The sequence below is a fragment of the Pongo pygmaeus genome, chromosome 23 (genome assembly GCF_028885625.2).
Source record: "Pongo pygmaeus isolate AG05252 chromosome 23, NHGRI_mPonPyg2-v2.0_pri, whole genome shotgun sequence".
In the NCBI taxonomy this organism is placed as follows: Eukaryota; Metazoa; Chordata; class Mammalia; order Primates; family Hominidae; genus Pongo; species Pongo pygmaeus.
The window spans coordinates 31,336,030-31,355,505 of record NC_085931.1 but is presented as its reverse complement, the minus strand read 5'-3'; the positions used below and the strand labels follow the sequence as shown (position 1 = coordinate 31,355,505).

The 19,476-nt window shown below is 48.4% G+C and overlaps 1 protein-coding gene across 1 annotated transcript in view; it reads left to right on the top strand.

The window, feature by feature from the left end:
- The window catches only part of UBE2L3 (ubiquitin conjugating enzyme E2 L3), a 55,520-nt gene that overhangs the window by 13,825 nt on the left and 22,219 nt on the right, over positions 1-19,476 (top strand). Inside the window, exon 2 of the mRNA XM_054469077.2 lies at positions 11,378-11,473. Within this exon, the coding sequence (XP_054325052.1) occupies positions 11,378-11,473 (96 nt within the window). The remainder of the gene's footprint in view (positions 1-11,377; positions 11,474-19,476) is intronic.

The window sequence follows — 19,476 nt, the reverse complement described above, 5'->3', positions numbered from 1 at the left end:
GGAAAAAAAAATTCAGGCTGGGCGCGGTGGCTCACGCTTGTAATCCCAGCACTTTAGGAGGCCTAGATGGGCAGATCACCTGAGGTCGGGAGTTCGAGACCAGCCTGACCAACATGAAGAAACCCTCGACTCTACTGAAAATACAAAATTAGCCGGGCATGGTGGCGGGTGCCTGTAATCCCAGCTACTCGGGAGTCTGAGGCAGGAGAATCACTTGAACCTGGGAGGCGGAGGTTGTGGTTAGCTGAGATCATAACACTGCACTCCAGCCTGGGCAACAATAGTGAAACTGTCTCAAAAAAAAAAAGAAAAAAAAAAATTCAGAGCAAGCTGTGCCCAGTAGCTCATGCCTATAATCCCAGCACTTTGGGAGGCTGAGGCAGGTTTATCACCTGAGGTCAGGAGTTCCAGACCATCCTGGCCAACATGGCAAAACCCCATGTCTACTAAAAAAAAAAAAAGCAAAAAAAATTAGCCAGGCATGGTGGCACCTGCCTGTAGTCCCAGCTACTTAGGAGGCTGAGGCAGGAGAATCTCTTAAACCTGGGAGGCGGAGGTTGCAGCAAGCCAAGATCGCACTACTGCACTCCAGTCTGGGTGACGGAGTGAGACTTCATCTCAAAAAAAAAAAAAAAAAAGGTTCAGAACAATGTCTGGGTTTTGGTGCTTATAGATTTGTAGTCAGAGGGATTTTTTTCCATGTGCTTAGCTCAGTGGGAGGTTTTATTCCCTTTAGGAGCTTGTTTCTAGCTGTAGAAATGACACTGCATTCATCAAGGCTCCAGTTTTTTCCTTGCCAAGAGACTGGGTGGTATGAATGTGGTGTTTTTTTTTGGTTTTTTTTTTTTTTTTTTTTTTGCTATGGAGTCTCGCTGTGTCACCCAGGCTGGAGTGCAGTGGTGCGATCTCCGTCCACTGCAACCTCTGCCTCCCAGGTTCAGGCTATTCTCCTACCTCAGCCTCCCAAGTAGCTGGGATTACAGGCATGCACCACGACTCCTGGCTAATTTTTGTAGTTTTTTGTTTTTTGAGACGGAGTTTCACTATTGTTGCCCAGCCTGGAGTGCGATGGCGCGATCTCGGCTCACTGCAACCTCTGCCTCCCGGGTTCAAGCAGTTCTCCTGCCTCAGCCACCCGAGTAGCTGGGATTATAGGCGCTCGCCACCACGCCCAGTGAATTTATGTATTTTTAGTAGAGACGAGGTTTCACCATGTTGGCCAGGCTGCTGTTGAACTCCTGACCTCAGGTTCCACCTGCCTCAGCCTCCCAAAGTGCTGGGATTACAGGCGTGAGCCACCGTGCCCGGCCCTCAATGTGGTAATTCTTAAGCAGAGCAGGGGTTGCACATCACAGTCATCTGGGAGCACTCCCCTCACAAAGGTACCCATCTTGTACTGGAGGCTGATGCAATAAGCAGGTCCTAGATGGCGCCTAGGCACAGTCAGCTCTCCTTCCTTCTCCTCTGTACCCCTCTAACCCCTTCCCCTGCCTCTCTGCATAGGAGTATTAAACAGCCCCCAGGGGCTTGGCCATGCACCCTGGCTGAAAGTTCTGGCCCTGATGATGACTGCCCTGAGTTGGTAAACACTGCAGCTAAAGTGGCTTCCTTTCTGCTTCCCTAACGCCCCCGCTGATTTCTGCCCTCTCTGTCTCTGCATACACATTTCCCACACATGGACACCTGTTCTCTAGCAGTTCTGTCTTCCCCCGTCTTTCAAGGCCCATCTCAGAGCCTGTCTTCCACAAAGCTGTTCCCTCCACTGGTGTCTGCTAGACTTTCCTCACTGTGACCTAAAGGTTCCTAGAGCAGCGTTTCTCAGTTCTTTTAACCCACCCTCAACAGCCAATAAAAGTGGCCTTAAGCTTTACTTTTCTTTAGGGATACTACAGGCCTTTTGCCATTTAACAGATATAAAATGATACAGTGGTATGGAATATGCTTGTTTACATTGTACCAGTGTGCTTGCATCGAGACTTGCTGCCCATAGTACTGCTGTGACATCTGAAGCATCCCTGACTGGCCCCACTGGTTATTCTTCTGCACGTCTGTTCACCTGCTCCTGGCACTGACTTCAGAGGAGACTCAAGAGGGTGTATAGTACAGTCCTGCCCAGTGCAGATGGCTTCTTTCTGACAGCCCTGGCCGCTGGCAGCCCTGTCTGCCCCACCCATTTGAGTATCTATAATGACATGACGACTGCTGCCCCAAGTCAAGGGGGCGTAGACCACGTGGAGGTGGCATTAAAGAGTTTGGCACTGAGTCAAAAGCTGCCTGGGATAGTGAACGCTTACTGGCCCCAATTCTTTCTTCTTTACTCATATAGAAGGTTGAATCCTTTGCAGGTGAACTTTTTAAATTTAAATTTTTTTTTTCTTTTGAGGTGGAGTTTTACTCGTTGCCCAGGCTGGAGTTCAGTGGCGTGATCTTGGCTCACTGCAACCTCCTGCCTCCTGGGTTCAAGCGATTCTCCTGCCTCAGCCTCCTGAGTAGCTAGGATTACAGGCGCACGCCACCATGCTGGGCTAATTTTGTATTTTTAGTAGAGACGGGGTTTCTCCATGTAGGTCAGGCTGGTCTCGAACTCCCAACCTCAGGTGATCCATCTGCCTCGGCCTCCCAAAGTGCTGGGATTACAGGCATGAGCCACCGTGCCTGGCCTAAATTTTTTTTTTTTTTTTTTTTTGAGACAGTCTCGCTCTGTCACCCAGACTGGAGTGCAGTGGCGTGATCTCAGCTCACTGCAACCTCCACCTCCCGGGTTCAAGCGATTCTTCTGCCTCAGCCTCCTGAGTAGCTGGGACTACAGGTGTCACCACCACGCCTGGCTAAGTTTTGTATTTTTAGTAGAGATGGGGTTTCACCATATTGGCCAGGCTGGTGTTGAACTCTAGACCTTGTGATCTGCCTGCCTTGGCCTCCCAAAGTGCTGGAATTACAGGCATGAGCCACCGCACCCGGCCCCGGCCTAAATTTTAAATTTTAAGTTTTATTTGATTTTTATTTTTTTGAGACAAGGTCTTACTCTGTCACCCAGACTAAAGTGCAGTGGCATGATCATGGCTCACTGCAGCCTGAGCCTCCTGGGCTCAGGCAGTCCTTCTGCTTCATTTTTTGATTTTTTTGTAGAGATGAGGTCTTACTCTGTTGCCCAGGCTGGTCTCCAACTCCTGGCCTCAAGTGATTTTCCTGCTTCGGCATCCCATGGGATTACAGGAGCACTTTGGGAGGCCGAGGCGGGTGGATCCCTTGAGGTTAGGAGTTGGAGACCAGCCTGGCCAACATGGCAAAACCCTATCTCTACTAAAAATACAAAAATGAGCTGGGCGTGGTGGTGCGTGCCTGTAGTCTCAGCTACTCAGGAGGCTGAGGCATAAGAAGCACTTGAGCCTGGGAGGTGGAGGTTGGAGTGAGCTGAGATCACGCCTCCACACTCCAGCCTGGAGAGCGAGACTCTGTCTCAAAACAAACAAACAAAAAACAACAAAATGTGGAATTACTGGCATAAGCCGCTTCGTCCAGCCAGCAGGTGAACTTTTTAACGTTTGAAGACAGATGTGTGTCATCTTCACATCTCTTTAGGCCGTAGGTTTCTGGACCTTTTGATTGTTCCTGGTAGGACATGGTCCTTGCTGTTCTTGTCCTGAGCAGCGCTTATTTGATGTGGTCTTCTAAAGTATGGTGTCCAGAACTGGACACAGCATTTGGCTCTGAATAGTTCAGGGTGGCCTGGACGCTAAACACGGCACAAACGATTGGTCAGCTAAACCAGTCAGTTTTTCACACTGCTGCTAAGGTTCATGCCTTGTGCTTGGTGAAAAATTAAGTGTTTGGAACCAAGTCCAGGTCTTTACTGGATCTCTAAAATATTTCATTTTGTGACTTGGGGTGTTGTTTTGCTATCAAGGACCCTTAGAAGTTTGGTCTTTAAGCCTGTATTCATTCCTTCCCTGATATGTGGTACCTAACTACATCTCTCAGCCCACTTCCCACCAGGGTGACTTCAGGCCACCAGTTCTAAAGCCATTCGATTCTCCTCAGCTCTTCTTGATCCAGCCTCTGTTTATCCATTTTGTACAGAAACATTGCAGTGGCTGTTGAGAGAAAGGAGCATCACTTTTAGCCAGGGCTTGGGGAGCTCCTTAGAGGAACAGGCATTTGAGAGAGGCTTTCAATGATGAGCATGTTGGGGATGTGGGGCTGGTGATAGGCAGGACAGTTAGGGACATCCTTCCAGGAGACATCCTGGGGAAAGACATAGAGGGGGGAAATCACCAGGCTGACTTGGTAGGATTCTGCACACTGCTCATTTGGGTTGCACCAAAGAGCTTTAGTTGGAATTACTGGGTTGCATCAAAGAGTTTTAGCTGGAAATATTGGATGGAAGGATTCCTACATATTTTGCAGGGGGAAGGGTCGTCTAGTGCTGTTGGATTTCTTTTCTTGTTTTTCTTTTTTGAGACAGGGTCTCGCTCTGTTGACCAGGCTGGAGTGTAGTGGCGCCATCATAGCTCACTGCAGCCTCAACCTTTTGGACTCAACTGGTCATCCCAAGTCAGCCTCCTGAGTAGCTGGGACCACAGGCATACATCAGCACACCTGGCTAATTTTTTAATTTTTTTATTTTTGTAGAGATAGGGTCTTGCTATATTGCCCAGGCTGGTCTTGAGTTCCTGAGCTTAAGTGATCCTCCTGCCTTGACCACCCAGTGTTGGGATTACAGGTGTGAGCCACCGCCCCTGGCTCCTGGCCTAGATTTATTTTATTTATTTTATTTTTTTGAGACGGAGTCTCACTCTGGGAGTCTGCACCCAGGCTGGAGTGCAGTGGCGTGATCTCAGCTCACTGCAACCTCCACTTCCCGGGTTCAAGCAATTCTCCTGCCTCAGCCTCCTGAGTAACTGAGACTATAGGTGCATGCCGCCACGCCCAGCTAATTTTTGTATTTTTAGTAGAGACGAGGTTTCATCTTGTTGGCCAGGCTGGTTCTCAAACTCCTGACCTCAAGTGATCCACCCACCTCGGACTCCCAAAGTGCTGGGATTACAGGCTTGAGCTACTGCACCCAGCCTTTTTTTTTTTTTTGAGACGGAGTCTTGCTCTGTCACCCAGGCTCAAGTGCAGTGGCGTGATCGCAGCTCACCACAACCTCCACCTCCCGGGTTCCAGTGATTCTCCAGCCTCACCCTCCCAAGTAGCTGGGAATACAGGAGTCTACCACCATGCCCGGATAATTTTTGTATTTTTAGTAGAGACAGGGTTTTACCATGTTGGCCAGGCTGCTCTCAAACTCCTGTCCTCAAGTGATCCACCCGCCTCAGCCTCCCAAAGTGTTGAAGTGTTGGGATTACAGGCGTGAGCCACTGCGCCCAGCCTTTTTTTTTTTTTTTTTTTTTTTTAAGATAGGGTCTCGCTCTGTCGCCCAGGCTGGAGTTGGAGTACAGTGGTGTGATCTTGGCTCACGGCAACCTCTGTCTCACTGGTTCAAGCAATTCTCATGCCTCAGCCTCCCGAGTAGCTGGAACTACAGGCATGCACCCCTCGGCCCGGCTAATTTTTGTATTTTTAGTAGAGACGGGGTTTCACCATGTCAGCCAGGCTGGTCTCAAACTCCTGGGCTCAAGTGATCCACCTGCTTTGGCCTCCCAAAATGCTGGGATTACAGGCATGAACCACCACGCCTGGCGCTGGCATAGATTCCTTTTTTTTTTTTTTAAGACTAAGTCTTGCTCTGTCACCAGGCTGGAGTGCAGTGGCGCGATCTCGGCTCACTGCAAGCTCCGCCTCCCTGGTTCAAGCTATTCTCCTGCCTCAGCCTCCCGAGTAGCCGGGACTATAGGCACCCGCCACCATGTCCAGCTAATTTTTGTATTTTTAGTAGAGACGGGGTTTCACCATGTGGTCTCGATCTCCTGACCTCGTGATCCACCTGCCTCGGCCTCCCAAAGTGCTGGGATTACAGGCGTGAGCCACCGCACCTGGCCTAGATTTCTTGATTAGTGGCTCCTGAGGGATTCTGAAACCTGGCCTTATGTGAGGGTTACCTGGGGAGATTTTGAACAGTTTTCTAGGCCTCATTGTAGACCCCAAAAACAAGCAAAAGAGGAACTTTGTTAACTGCTTTGCCAAGACGCAGGTGTGTACATCTGAGCTGTGTGACTGAGCGCGGGCTATACACAGCAGTCTCCTGTTCTCCCATCTCCTCTCAGGACTTGAGTCCATGGCCTTCTGCTGGGGCCTAGGGCCCATCTCTCCTGTTAGTGCTTGCAAAGCTGTTAAGTAACCATCCCTCTCTGCCATGCTCCATACTTTGCCCTGGAGTGGGCATCAAGCTCTCTGGGCTTGAGTTTGGGGCATGGGTGTTTTCCATTTTCAGGAGCTGGGTGGCACCACTGAGATCTTTCAGTTCCCCTCTATACACTGAAGTCTATTTGGGCTCCGAAGTGGACCTCATTCTGAGAAGCATTGCCCTCTTTCTCCTGCACCACCTGCCCTGGTTGGGAAGCCTGCTGTCCCCATCAAGAGAAGGAACGTGTGAGCTGCCTGGTGCTTTCCCTTGAACTCTTTCTCCATTTGTCAGCACTGCACCATCAGCCCTGAGCAGCTGACTTGGGTTGCTTCTTGCTCTGAGCAGAACTGAAACAAACCTTTGTGGGAGTGTTATTTGTAAGCGTCTGTCATTCTTGGCTTTGGTCTTCCTAACTCTGTTCTAGAGCTGGGCTGCTCTTGCGGTTTTTATCAGGTCCTTTCTTCTGTCATTTGTAACATCCTTTTGAATTCCACTTCTTGGAATTTACATTGGTTTCCTTCAATTCCTTCCCTATTTCTTCACTGTCAGGACCATTCTCAGTTATCGGGGCACAGTTTTGCTTGAGGGTTTACAACCATCTTGAGGTTTTGAGTCATCTGGCCTTTTGAGTCTCAGATATTCAGATGGAACTGATCTCTGAATGATTCCAATTTTACTTCTTCTTTCTTTTTTTTTTTTTTTTTTTTTTTGAGATAGGGTCTCACTCCAGTTGCCCTGGCTGGAGTGCAGTGGTTGTAATCTTGACTCACTGCGCAGCCTTGACTGCCAGGGCTCAGGTGATTCTTCCACTTCACCTCTCAGCCTCCTAAGTAGCTGGGACCACAGGCGTGCACCACCATGCCTGGCTACTTTTTTTTATTTTTTATTTTTATTTATTTATTTTTGAGACAGAGTCTTGCTCTGTCACTCAGGCTGTAGTGCAATGGCGCAATCTTGGCTCACTACAACTTCCGCCTCCTGGGTTCAAGCAGTTCTCTGCCTCAGCCTCCCGAGTAGCTGGGATTATAGGTGCCTGCCACCACACCCAGTTAATTTTTTGTATTTTTATTAGAGATGGGGTTTCACCATCTTGGCCAGGCTGGTCTTGAACTCCTGACCTCGTGATCTACCTGCCTTGGCCTCCTAAAGTGTTGGGATTACAGGCGTGAGCCACTGCACCCGGGCTGTATTTTTTTTAGTATAGACAGTGTTTTGCCATGTTGGCCAGGCTGATCTTGAATTCCTGGGCTCAAGCAGTCTGCCCGCCTTGGCCTCCCAAAATGCTGGGATTACAGGTGTGAACCACTGTGCCTGGCCTGAATTTATCTTCTTGAAGTTGTTTTCCTCAGTGGAGGCATGATTGGAATTTTTTTTTTTTTTTTTTTTTTTGAGACGGAATCTTGCTCTGTCACCCAGGCTGGAGTGCAGTGGCGCAATCTCGGCTGACTGCAAGCTCTGCCTCCTGGGTTCACGCCTTTCTCCTGCCTCAGCCTCTCGAGTAGCTTGGACTACAGGCGCCCGCCACCACGCCCAGCTAATTTTTTTTGTATTTTTAGTAGAGACGGGGTTTCACCGTGTTAGCCAGGATGGTCTTGATCTCCTGACCTTGTGATCTGCCCGCCTCGGCCTCCCGAAGTGCTGGGATTACAGGCGTGAGCCACTGCGCCAGGCATGATTGGCATTTTGGGCTAAATAGTTTCTGTCCACAGGACCGTCTTGTGCAATGCAGGTCTTTTAGCATCCTGGCCACTCATAGTGCCTGTGGTTCTCAGTGGAAGCTGTAGAGGACGTTGGGAAATTGGGGTGGGTTGATCACAGTGCCTGGCATCTGTCTCAGGGTAAGAGCTTGGGAGGCTCAAGTGCAGAGTTGTATCTGGATGCCAGCAACACCCTGTTGAGAAACTTTCTACTATGGGATGCTCATCATTCTCTGAAGATGTCAGGGCCTGTTTGTTTGTTTGCCTGTTTCTCTCACTTCTGCCTTATAATCAGTTCTTCCTTGTTGGTTAGAATTATGTAAAGGAGGTTGCCTCTTCTGGCTTTGGAGAGCTTAACTTGACGGCAAGGTAAGTTGGGAGTTTATCTGATAACCCTACTTTGGAGTCTCTGAGCTTCCCAACCCTGCTGTCATTAGCATCCTCAGGGTTGCCCATTCTTCTTTCTGGCCAGGTGTGTGGCTCACTCCCATGGCAGTATTACTTTTATCTTTGTCTGTGGCTTCCCTGGATCTCCTTGATACCAAAGCACCAGTAAGTGTCCTTTCTGCACCCCCTGCCCTTAGTGCTCCTCACTGACTGCTTCCTCTCCTTTTTCTTGAGCAAGATACAGTTTTTCACTCTTATGTTACAGTTGAGTTCCATCTTGCCATATTTTTGTAATTCTTGTGAAATTTACCTTGTGTTTATCATCCCTACTTTATTTTTTTATTTTTTTGAGACTGAGTTTTTCTCTCGTCGCCCAAGCTGGAGTGCAGTGGTGCGATCTTAGTTCACTGCAACCTCTGCCTCCCGGGGTTGAGCGATTCTCCTGCCTCAGCCTCCCGAGTAACTAGGATTACAAGCACCCACCACCACACCCGGCTAATTTTTGTGTTTTTAGTGGAGATGGGGTTTCGCCATGTTGGCCAGGCTTGTCTCGAACTCCTGACCTCAGGTGATCCACCCACCTTGGCCTCCCAAAGTGTTGGGATTACAGGCGTGAGCCAACGCACCCAGCCATCACCCATGCTTTATACTGTTGGAGTGTGGATTTCTGAAACCATAAAGTATATTTACAGATGATTTTAAAATTTGTTTTCTCCCATAAATGTTAGATATCTTCACTGTTGTTTCTTCTTTTTTTAGTTGTCTAGTTTCAAAGTTCTGTCTGGCATGTTTTTTTCCTATCTGTATTTGGTTTAAAACATTTTGTTTGCTAGGACTCCAGCCTTAAGGGACATGCATGGTATATCCTGTCCTTAGCCAAGAATCTTACTCTAGTATCTTGAGCCAAGGTCAAAAAAGCCAAACACAGCATTGGAACTGTATTTATAGAAAATCCTTCCCACCCCAGATTCTTTTTTCCTCCCAAAGCCCCAGCTTCCCATCCACCCACCAGCCTGGTCATTAAGCACATGTTTGAGCACCACTGTGAGCCAGGCCCTGGCAGGACCGGGGCTTCCTGATCCCTGCCCTCGTTGAGCTTACATTCTATTTGGAGAGTGGAAGGAGGTGGCAGTGTGGGTGTGAGATATCTTCCCCTTTCTGAGTCTGCCCAGGCTTCATAATCCCCAGGGGAGCATTTCTTATGCGTCCTGTGAGCAGGAAGACCAGGTGGCAGTTGGCAGGTTGGAGTGGTCCCTCAGGTTCCATACCTCCTTATGCAGGGAAAGAGGGGCCTCATGCAGGTGGAGAGGGGCCAGGCCACCCCATTCCTCACTGCAGGAGGTTGCAGCCCATGCCACTAACGCCTCCTCAGGGAGAAATGGATCCGTCATCGCTCCCAGCAGTGCCTCTTCTCTCACCACAGGTATAGCCTGTGAGAAATCCCTATGTTCAGGCTCCACCCACATTTGCTGGACCAGAATTTCTGGGGCTGGGCCCGGGCCCAAGTCCAGGTGATTGTGGTGGGCAGATGAGGGTGACAGGCAGGAGCACCCTATGGGGGGAAACTTGTGCCTGTTGCCTGCTATGAAGCACCAGTGTGTTCCACCTCTTCCGTGTGTTCATTCACTGCACTCTCCCTCTCTGCTGCTCTGGGCCGGGCGCCCAGCACATCTTCCTACTCAGAACCAGTAACCTGGGCTCCGTCCAGTTCCCCCTTCCTGCAAATTGTTTCCTTCCCTGCCTGTGTAGCCTCAGGGTGCCTTTTAAACTACCACTGTGTGATGGAAGTATGAGGTGCAAGGATCTTTTGGGCTTGATGTGGGGGCTGATAGGGAGCCCCCAAGCCACTGTGAGTTGAAGTACCATATAAGGAGGTTCTGGAGGGTGCTGGAGCTGGGCCAGAGGAAGCAGCCTGGCAAAGGAGGCAGGGCTCAGCTGGATGGTGCTCGGGCTGCAGAAGAGAAGGTGCCTGACAGGTGTGGAGGCGGCTTTTGTGCCACTGGATGGGAGGCCGGGCTGAGGTGGGTAGAGTGGCACTTCATGTGTCAGAGTGGAGGAATGTTGGCGAGGCTGGTGTTCTGGCGGGAGGACATTGCTGGGTGGTTTGGGTTATAGCGCCTGCCAGGCATTCACTGAGGTGTTGGAGGCAATGGAAAATGTCAGGCTGGTGCACAGTTGAAAAACAGGTGACAGATAGTTCTGAAGACATCTCAGGCAGGACCCTGAAGTCGTAAAGTTGTGCTTTCTGGGTGAAATGGCACTTGCTGCATTGACTGTTTATATAACAATAACCCCACATATTTGCAAGGGGTCCTGTTGCCCACAACATGGCTTCCCTTTCCTTTTCTGCAGTCTGGGTCTGTTTTGCAGCTGAGGAAACAGGCCCAGTGAAGGTTTCCCGTCCCCACCCCCCCACTCCCACCCCAGTCCCAGACTGGATGGTTCTCTTTGCTGTGTGCCCATGTTGAGGTGGAGTCCTTCTGAAATCACACTTATAGCACTGGGTAGAAAACTGGATATGCGTTTGTGTCTGGTTTGTTCCCAGTCCCCAGTTTTATTCATCTTTAGCTTCTCAGCATCTGATGCATAATCAGTGCTTAATGAATCTTGATTGGAAGGTATTAGGTGTACAGCACCTCAGTATAGCTCCTGCCACGTGTCTGCCCTATGCAGGGTGCTGAGGGATTTAAACAGCCATGGTGACCAACCCAAAGAGGAGATGGTACCTCCGCAGAAGCATGGTTCCCCCTGTCCTATTCAGGGGGGTTCACTGAGGTGGGGGCTTGTCTTGGTCTGGGGCATGGGTAGAGGCAACGACCTTGCAGAGGGGACCGCCATGGCAGCTCCATGCCTCCTTAACCACTCCAAGCACAATTTAGTCCTCGCTCTCCAATTTTGTCATTGGCGTTGTTGGCACTTGGTTTAATTTGAGGGCATCAGGAGGGATCTTAATATGTGGTGCTTTCCCCTATTTGACACCCCTTTATGCTTTGTCAATCAACAGGAGCTTGAAGAAATCCGCAAATGTGGGATGAAAAACTTCCGTAACATCCAGGTTGATGAAGCTAATTTATTGACTTGGCAAGGGCTTATTGTTCCTGTGAGTATTGAACACTTCCACTTCCTACCAGATTATTCTTTAAGGTGATGTGTGTGCTGTTGGGCTTGTTTTTCTGCTCCTTAGTAGGCTCTTAGTCTAGGCAGCCAGCAGCTGCACAGAAGTGGCTGTCGCTCTAGGGTGATAAGGTAGGGAGTGTAGCCTTGGGTCCTGAGTAGAGTCACATCTTGGCACTGGTTTTGTCAAATTCAGGGGGTCCTGAGCTTTGCAGATCTGTAGACACAGAGAAAAGGAGTGTGTCTGTGCTCCTGCTCTTTCCTGACTTCCCTGCTCCTGGCCTGATGGATCAGCAGGACCTTCTTCTCTGAGCTCCTCAGGAGGGGACAAGCATTCCCCTCTAGATATTTTGCTTTCTCTCTTGGTTTTGCATTCATGTCTCTAACCCTTTGGATACCTGTATTTCAGGCTTTATTCCTGGTCCCCTCCAACCTGTGCCTTCCATTTGTCTCAAGTCCCTTTTCCTAATTGTCCACATGTTCCCCTCACCCCATGTCTTTTCTGGGGCTTATGCCTCCAGTGTCTGCCCCCACAGCCCGGCTTCCCCATCTGACAGACTTCTGCCTTCTGATGGGCTCAAGCCCCTCCTAACAATGGCTTTCCCTGGACCTTAGCACCCTCTTAGTGCCTACTCTTTTCTGCATCCTTTGATCCCCTCCCCTTCAAGAGACTTGTCTTACAATTAACTCCAGTTTGCAATCCCCCTTCCTCTCACTCTCCTAAAACCACGTCATACCCAGCCCACAGGCTGCCCCCGCTTTTGTCACACCTCTAGCTCGGCAGTGCTGGCATCATGGCCCTTGCTTGCCTCCTGAGCTTTTGGAGCACGGGCAACGTTCCAGCCCCCAGTCCTGTGACCAGCCTGCCACTCGCTCCTGTTCTGCCACTCCTTCCTCCTCACTCTTAAACATGACTCTTGTTGGTCTCCTGCTGTTCTCCTGTTCTGTTTTGTCTCTGGGGACCCTACTACTTTCAGCATCATAGATGATTATGCCGGACATGAAGGATTCCCACACCTGTCTCCATTCCTGCCTTCTCCCCGGAAGCTGCACCATCTGTCCACCAGGCGGCCTCCCTTGGTCGTTGTATAGCCTTCAGCTATCCCAGCTCACACCCTTATCCTGCGTGAGTGCCCTCCTTTCCTGTTCTTCCTCATCCACTCACCTTCTCTCTTCCTTTTCTTTCCCACTTTGCACATCTGAGCCTCTGGCCCTTGCCCTGTGCCTGCCCCTGTCCTGTATATAATTTGTTCTCATGGATGGATTGGCTGCTTTGCCAAAGCAGAGCATGGAGCATACGTCCTCCTGTAGATGCTTCTTCCTGATGCTGGTTATAAGGTCATGAGCATGGAGCATGCTTCCTCCTGTAGATGCTTCCTCCTGTAGATGTTTTCTTCCTGTAGATGCTTTCTTCCTGATGCTGGTTATAAGGTGAGCATGGAGCATGCTTCCTCCTGTAGATGCTTTCTTCTTGATGCTGGTTATAAGGTGAGCATGGAGCATGCTCCCTCATAGATGCTTTCTTCTTGATGCTGGTTATAAAGTCATGCTTTTTTTTTTTTTTTTAAGTCCCTGAATTTGATCAGCAGTTATTGGATTTGTAGTTTATTTCCATAATCATTTGGATAACTAAGGAAAGATATGCTTTGTAATGATTTAGTATGCTCAGAATGTTTAAATCTGGGAGCTTCCAGTCTGATTTTGAAGATGAGTCCTTTAGATTTCTTTAGGCTTGATGGTGTTAGAGACACCTCTGCATGGGAGGGGTTGGCCTGTGAGTGCAGCCCTTGCCTACTCTAGGAACATGAAGATGGCCGGGACCATCTGACCTCTTGTCCCTTTTCTAATTGAGATTGTGTAGTTTACTGAGCAAAGAAATGAACAGTTAATCTGTGGCTCTTTGGAAAATGATAAAAATGAATGGAATGGTTTTAAGTGGTAAGGCTTGGGCAGTCTGGCCCTGAGAATTTAGTGGCCTGAGAGCCTGCTAGCTGGCTCCAAGGGTAGATTGCTGCTGGGCATGCTCTGCCCTAACTCATGCAAAGGCCTCCCTCTGGTTTCATGCTGGCAGGGGCTATGGAGCAGTGGGCTAAGATCTTACTAGGGCAAAGGTGGAGGCTGGCTGGTAGAATCCCAGTGTGCTTGGGCTGAGGCTCTGGGGAGCTATCCAGGCCAAAGTTTCGCCTTGGAGACAGTAAGCAACAGCCAGGGCTGCTCTTGTCCCTGTGTATACCACTTCTTCTCGGTCCTCTCCCTTGCTTTCTTCCAGGGCCCCTGGGTTTGTATGAGGAATGTTTCAATGAAGTCTTCTTCCTTCTTCAGAGCAGTTAAGGCATTCTTGACATCTGACATCCCCAGGGTCCACACTTGTACCCCAGCCTGGGCCTTAGGTCTTCCTGCATTGGACGGGCTGGGCCAGCATGGGAATTTACTATATACAAACTCACCTGAGGTCTGCCCAGTTGCGGTGAAAGTAGAGCCATGCCGATGAAGGCGTGGCAGCCCAGCCCTGGTCCTTAGTGGAGGGTGCTGTCCTTGGGTAGCCATCTAGCGATTGCGCTGGTCGTAGTGCACAGAGGAGGGCAGGTGGGAGGGAAGGCCGGGGAGGTACTTCCTAGAGACTTCATTGTTGCCAACGCAACTCAGGTCTATTCCCTTTAAACATTTGTTTTTCTGTAATTTTTTTCATCTAAGATGCTAAGGTAATGTCTAAGGAAGAAAATATTACCCATAATCACATCATCAAGAAATTCAGTTACATTTTGGGTACTGCCCTTTAGAAACTAGAGGTGTGGTGGTGAACCTTTTTGAAGCTTCTAGCCCAGTGAATGTGTTCAATCTTAACCTTCAGCATACTTCCTCTCAGCCTTTTTTCATGCAGTTTCTTTTTTTTCTTTTTAATTGAGTTGGAGTCTCACTCTGTCGCTATGCAGTGGCACGATCTCAGCTCACTGCAACCTCCGCCTCCCGGGTTCAAGCGATTCTCCTGCCTCAGCCTCCCAAGTAGCTGGGACTACAGGTGCGTGCCACCACACCCCGCTAATTTTTGTATTTTTAGTAAAGACGGGGTTTCACCATGTTGGCCAGGATGGTCTCAGTCTCTTGACCTTGTGATCCACCCACCTCGGTCTCCCAAAGTGCTGGGATTACAAGTGTGAGCCACCATGCCTGGCCTTCATGGAGTTTTTAATAAACCATTTCATAACTTCATAATAATGTTTTGGTTTTTTGAGGCAGGGTTTTGTGCTGTCACCCAGGCTAGGGTGCAGTGGTGTGATCATGGCCCATTGCAGCCTTGAATTTCTGGGCTCAAGCGATCCTCCTGAGTAGCCAGGACTACAGGTGTGTGCCACCACACCCAGCCAATTTCTTTTTATTTTATTCCATTTTATTTTATTTTTTGAGACAGTCTTACTCTGTCACCCAGGCTGGAGTGCAGTGGTGTGATTTTGGTTCACTGCAACCTCAGCCTCCTGGGTTCAAGTGATTCTTATACATCAGCCTCCCGAGTAGCTGGGATTGCAGGTGTGCACCACCATGCCCAGCTAATTTTTGTTCTTGTTTTTGAGACAGAGCCTTGCTCTGTTGCCCAGGCTGGGGAGTGCAATGATGCGATCTTGGCTCTCTGCAACCTCCATCTCCCGGGTTCAAGCAATTTTGGCTAATTTTTGTACTTTTAGTAGAGACTGGGTTTCTCCATGTTGGTCAGGCTGGTCTTGAACTCCCGACCTCAGGTGATCCGCCCACCTCAGCCTCTCAAAGTGCTGGGATTATAGGCATAAGCCATTGCGCCCATCCTGTAACGTCTTAAATTTCCACTACAAAGGTTCCAGTTCGTCCACATCCTTGCTAACATTTGTTATTTTACTTTTTTTTCTTTTTATGTTACAGCCATTCTAGTTGGTATGTAGTGCTGTCTCAATGTGGTTTTGATTTCTATTTTCTTCATACTAAGGATGTAAACATGTTTTTGCGTGGCGTGTTTTTTGTTTTTTGGTCTTTTTTTGAGACAGGGTCTCGCTCTGTTGCCCAGGCCAGAATGCAGAAGCACGATCTCGTGTCACTGCAACCTCTGCCTCCCAGGTTCAAGTGATTCTCCCACCTCAGCCTCCCGAGCAGCTGGGACTATAGGTGTGCACCACCACACCTGGCTAATTTTTGTATTTTTTGGTAGAGACAGGATTTTACCATGTTGGCCAGGCTGGTCTCGAACTCCTGACCTCAAGTGATCCATCCGCCTCAGCCTCCGAAAGTGCTGGGATTATAGGCGTGAGCCACTGTGCCTGGCCTGATGCACTAAAGTTTAAAAATTTTTAATTTAATTTTTATTTTTAGAGAAGGGGTCTTGCTCTGTCATCCAGGCTGGACTGCAGTGGCTCAGTAATGGCTCTCTGCAGCCCCAGACTCCTGGGCTCAAGCAGTCTTCCCAAGTAGCTGGCACTATAGGCACATGCTGCGACACCCAGCTAATTTTAATTTTTTTTCCTGTAGAGATGGAGTCTTGCTGTGTTGCCCAGGCTAGTCTTGAACTCCTGGGCTCAAGTGGTCCTCCTGGCTTGGCCTCTGAAGGCTCTGGGATTTACAGATGTGAGCCATCACACCTGGCCTTAAATTTTTAATAAAGAAGTCCAATTTATCTATTTTTAATTTTGTTGCCTATACTTTGGTTTGATTTTTAAGACACTGTTGCCAAATCCAAGGTCATGCAAATTTTCCTGAGTTTTCTTCTAAGAGTTTTATAGTTTTAGCTCTTAAATTTGGATGTTTGATCCATTTATATGTAGATTTTTTTTTTTTTTTTTTTTTTTTTTGAGACAGGGTCTCGTTCTGTTGCCCAGGCTGGAGTACAGTGGCATGATCATGGCTCACCACAGCCTCAACCTCCCATGCTCAAGCGATCCTCCCACCTCAGCCTCCAGAGTAGCTGGTACTGAAGGCATGAGCCACCACACCCAGCTAATTTTTGTATTTTGGTTTTTTTTGTAGAGATGGGGTTTTGCCATATTGCACAGGCTGGTCTTGAACTCCTAGACTCAAGTGATCGCCTGCCTCAGCCTCCCAAATTGCTGGGATTACAGGCATGAGCCACCATGCCCAGCCTCATTTCTTATTTTAATGAGTCTTTTCTCTTTTTCCTTTTATCAGTCTAGCTAAAGCTTTTTCAGTTTTGTTGATCTATTCAAGGAAGGTTTCATTAATGTGTGTGTGTGTGTTTGTGTGTGTTTTACTTTCATTTATCTCCTCTGTGCTTACTATTTACTTCTTTCTTGTGTTGTTCCTTTCTTTGTTCCTTAAAGTATCCAGTTAGATTATTGATTTCAGACTTGGTTTTTCAATGTAGGTATTTAAAGCTGTAGATTCCCTTTGAGCACTACTTTTGCTGCATAACTTAAGTTTTGGTATGTCATTTTTGTTTCTGAGGATATTTTCTAATTTCCCTTGTGATTTCTTCTTTGACCCATTGCTTGTTAGAGAGTACGTTTAATTTCTCCATAATTGTGAGTTTTCTAGTTCTGTTATTGATTTCTAGTTCCCTTTTCTTCTCCCTTTCCCTTTCCTTTTTTTTTTTTTTTTTTTTTAATAAATAGAGATGGGGGCTTGGTGCAGTGGCTCACACCTATATTCCCAGCACGTTGGGAGGCTGGGGTGGAAGGATTGCTTGAGCCTAGGAGTTCAAAACCAGCTTGGGCAATATAGCGGGACGCCATCTCTATTTTATTATAATAATAATAATAAATGGGTTCTCCCTATGTTGCCCAGGCTGGTCTCAAACTCCTGGACTCAAGCGATCCTCCTGCCTCAGCCTCCCAAAGTGCTGGAATTACAAGCATGAGCCACCATGCCCCCACCCGCCTAGTTCCTTTTTTTTTTTTTTTTTTTTTTGAGACAGTCACTCTGTCTCCCAGGCTGAAGTGCAGTGGTGTGATCTCGGCTCACTACAGCCTCTACCTCCTGGGTTCAAGCAATCTTGTGCCTCAGCCTCCCTGGCAGCTGGGGCTACAGGCATGCACCACCACGCCCGGCTAATTTTTTTGTATTTTTAGTAGAAACGGGGTTTCGCCATGTTGGCCAGGCTGGTCTTGAACTCCTGACCTCTTTCACCTTTTTGCAGTTACATTTGTAGTTAGACCTCTCACCTTCTTTCTGCAAGCTTATTTGCACAGCAGTTGCTCCTAAAATCCACGCCCACCAGATGCCTTATTCCTCCTTTCTGCACTGCCCCTCTCGCCTTTGATGGGAGCTGCATCCTGCCTCCCTGGGCTCAGCGCTTGCCTGTAATTGTCAGTTCTTTTCTGCTTCCTGCTAATTGTGCTACTCTGCCTTCTCCCTCCCCTACTTCCATCTCCTGTAGCTGTAATGGTTGAGACCAATGAGGGCAGCCCTGTTTTCTGAGGGCACACTGGAGTTGTTTTGGGGAGAAAGAGTATCCCGCTACGTTGATGGGGCTGTTGAGCTCCTATCACAACCAGACACAAGGTTCTATGGACAGAGGCCGCAGAGAAGCCACCCTCCTGGAATCCATGGTCTCTTAAGCACTGAGTGTGGCTCCACCTGCAAGGCACTTAAGACCAAACAGAAGTGGGGCAGCGGTGGGTGGGAGGGTGACAACATCTGGACTGCATAGTGGAAGGCAATGTGAGCAGAAACTATGAAAAAATATAGGCAGTGTGAGGACATACGTGTAGTTTGCATAGATGTACAGAAATTAAGGCCTTTGAGAGCACCATGTATGCACAGAGAACATTCTCAGGCTGTGCAGCAGAGGCCTGACAGCATCCTGGGGAATGGGATGTCTGGTGGGGTTTTTTGTTTGTTTTGTTTTTTTCACTTCTATTTTTGGTGTGAGTGCTGTATTTTTTCCATTCTTGGGAGAAAAGTGAATTATGTATGAGAAGTACTCATGGCTATTTGAGCTCAAAGGAAGGAATGGTCTTTGTCAAATTCGGTTAATGGAGATTGTGATTTTAATTGTAGATACAATTCAGAAGGTAGTTTATGAACATTATGAAGTCATGAAAGATTGGAAAACCAGTTCTAAAATACTTATTCCTGGCTGGGCGCGGTGCCTCATGCCAGTAATCCCAGCACTTTGGGAGGCCGAGGCAAGTGGATCACCTGAGGTCAGGAGTTTGAGACCAGCCTGGCCAACGTGGCAAAACCCCGTCTCTACTAAAAATACAAAAAATTAGCCGGGCCTGGTGGTGGGCGCCTGTAATCCCAGCAATTTGGGAGGCTCAGCCAGGAGAATCACTTGAACCGGGGAGGTGGAGGTTGTGGTGAGCCGAGATCGTGCCATTGTGCTCTAGCCTGGGCAACAAGAGCAAAACTCCATCTCAAAACAAAACAAAACAAAACAAAAAACTTATTCCTACTAATATTTACTTCCAAAGGGAATACGATTGAACTCTTTGGTGTTGAAATATTTGTTGCCGGCCGGGTGCAGTGGCTTGTGCCTGTAATCCCAGCACTTTGGGAGGCCAGGGGAGGCGGATCACTTGAGGTCGGGAGTTCAAGACCAGCCTGGCCAACATGGCAAAACCCTATCTCTACTAAAAATATAAAAATTAGCCGGGCGTGGTGGCAGGCACCTGTAATCCCAGATACTAGAGAGGCTGAGGCAGGAGAATTACTTGAACCCGGGAGGCAGAGGCCGCAGTGAGCCGAGATCGCACCACTGCTCTCCAGCCTGGGCGACAGAGTGAGACTCCGTCTCAAAAAAAAAAAAAAGAAATATTTGTTGCCAAAGAACTGTATTATGAAAAATCCCCAAAACCAAATTGTTGAAAACAGTACAAAGAAGTCATCTTCAGGAACCAATATTAGAACAAGATGAATCTCATGTGGCAGATTTTGTGATTCAAATAACCAAAAAGCCTGTTTTCAGAAGAGACAATAAATACTTAAAGGCAAGGAGGGGCGTGGTGGCTCACACCTGTAATCCCAGCACTTTGTGGGGCCGAGGAGGGTGGATCACCTGAGGCCAGGAGT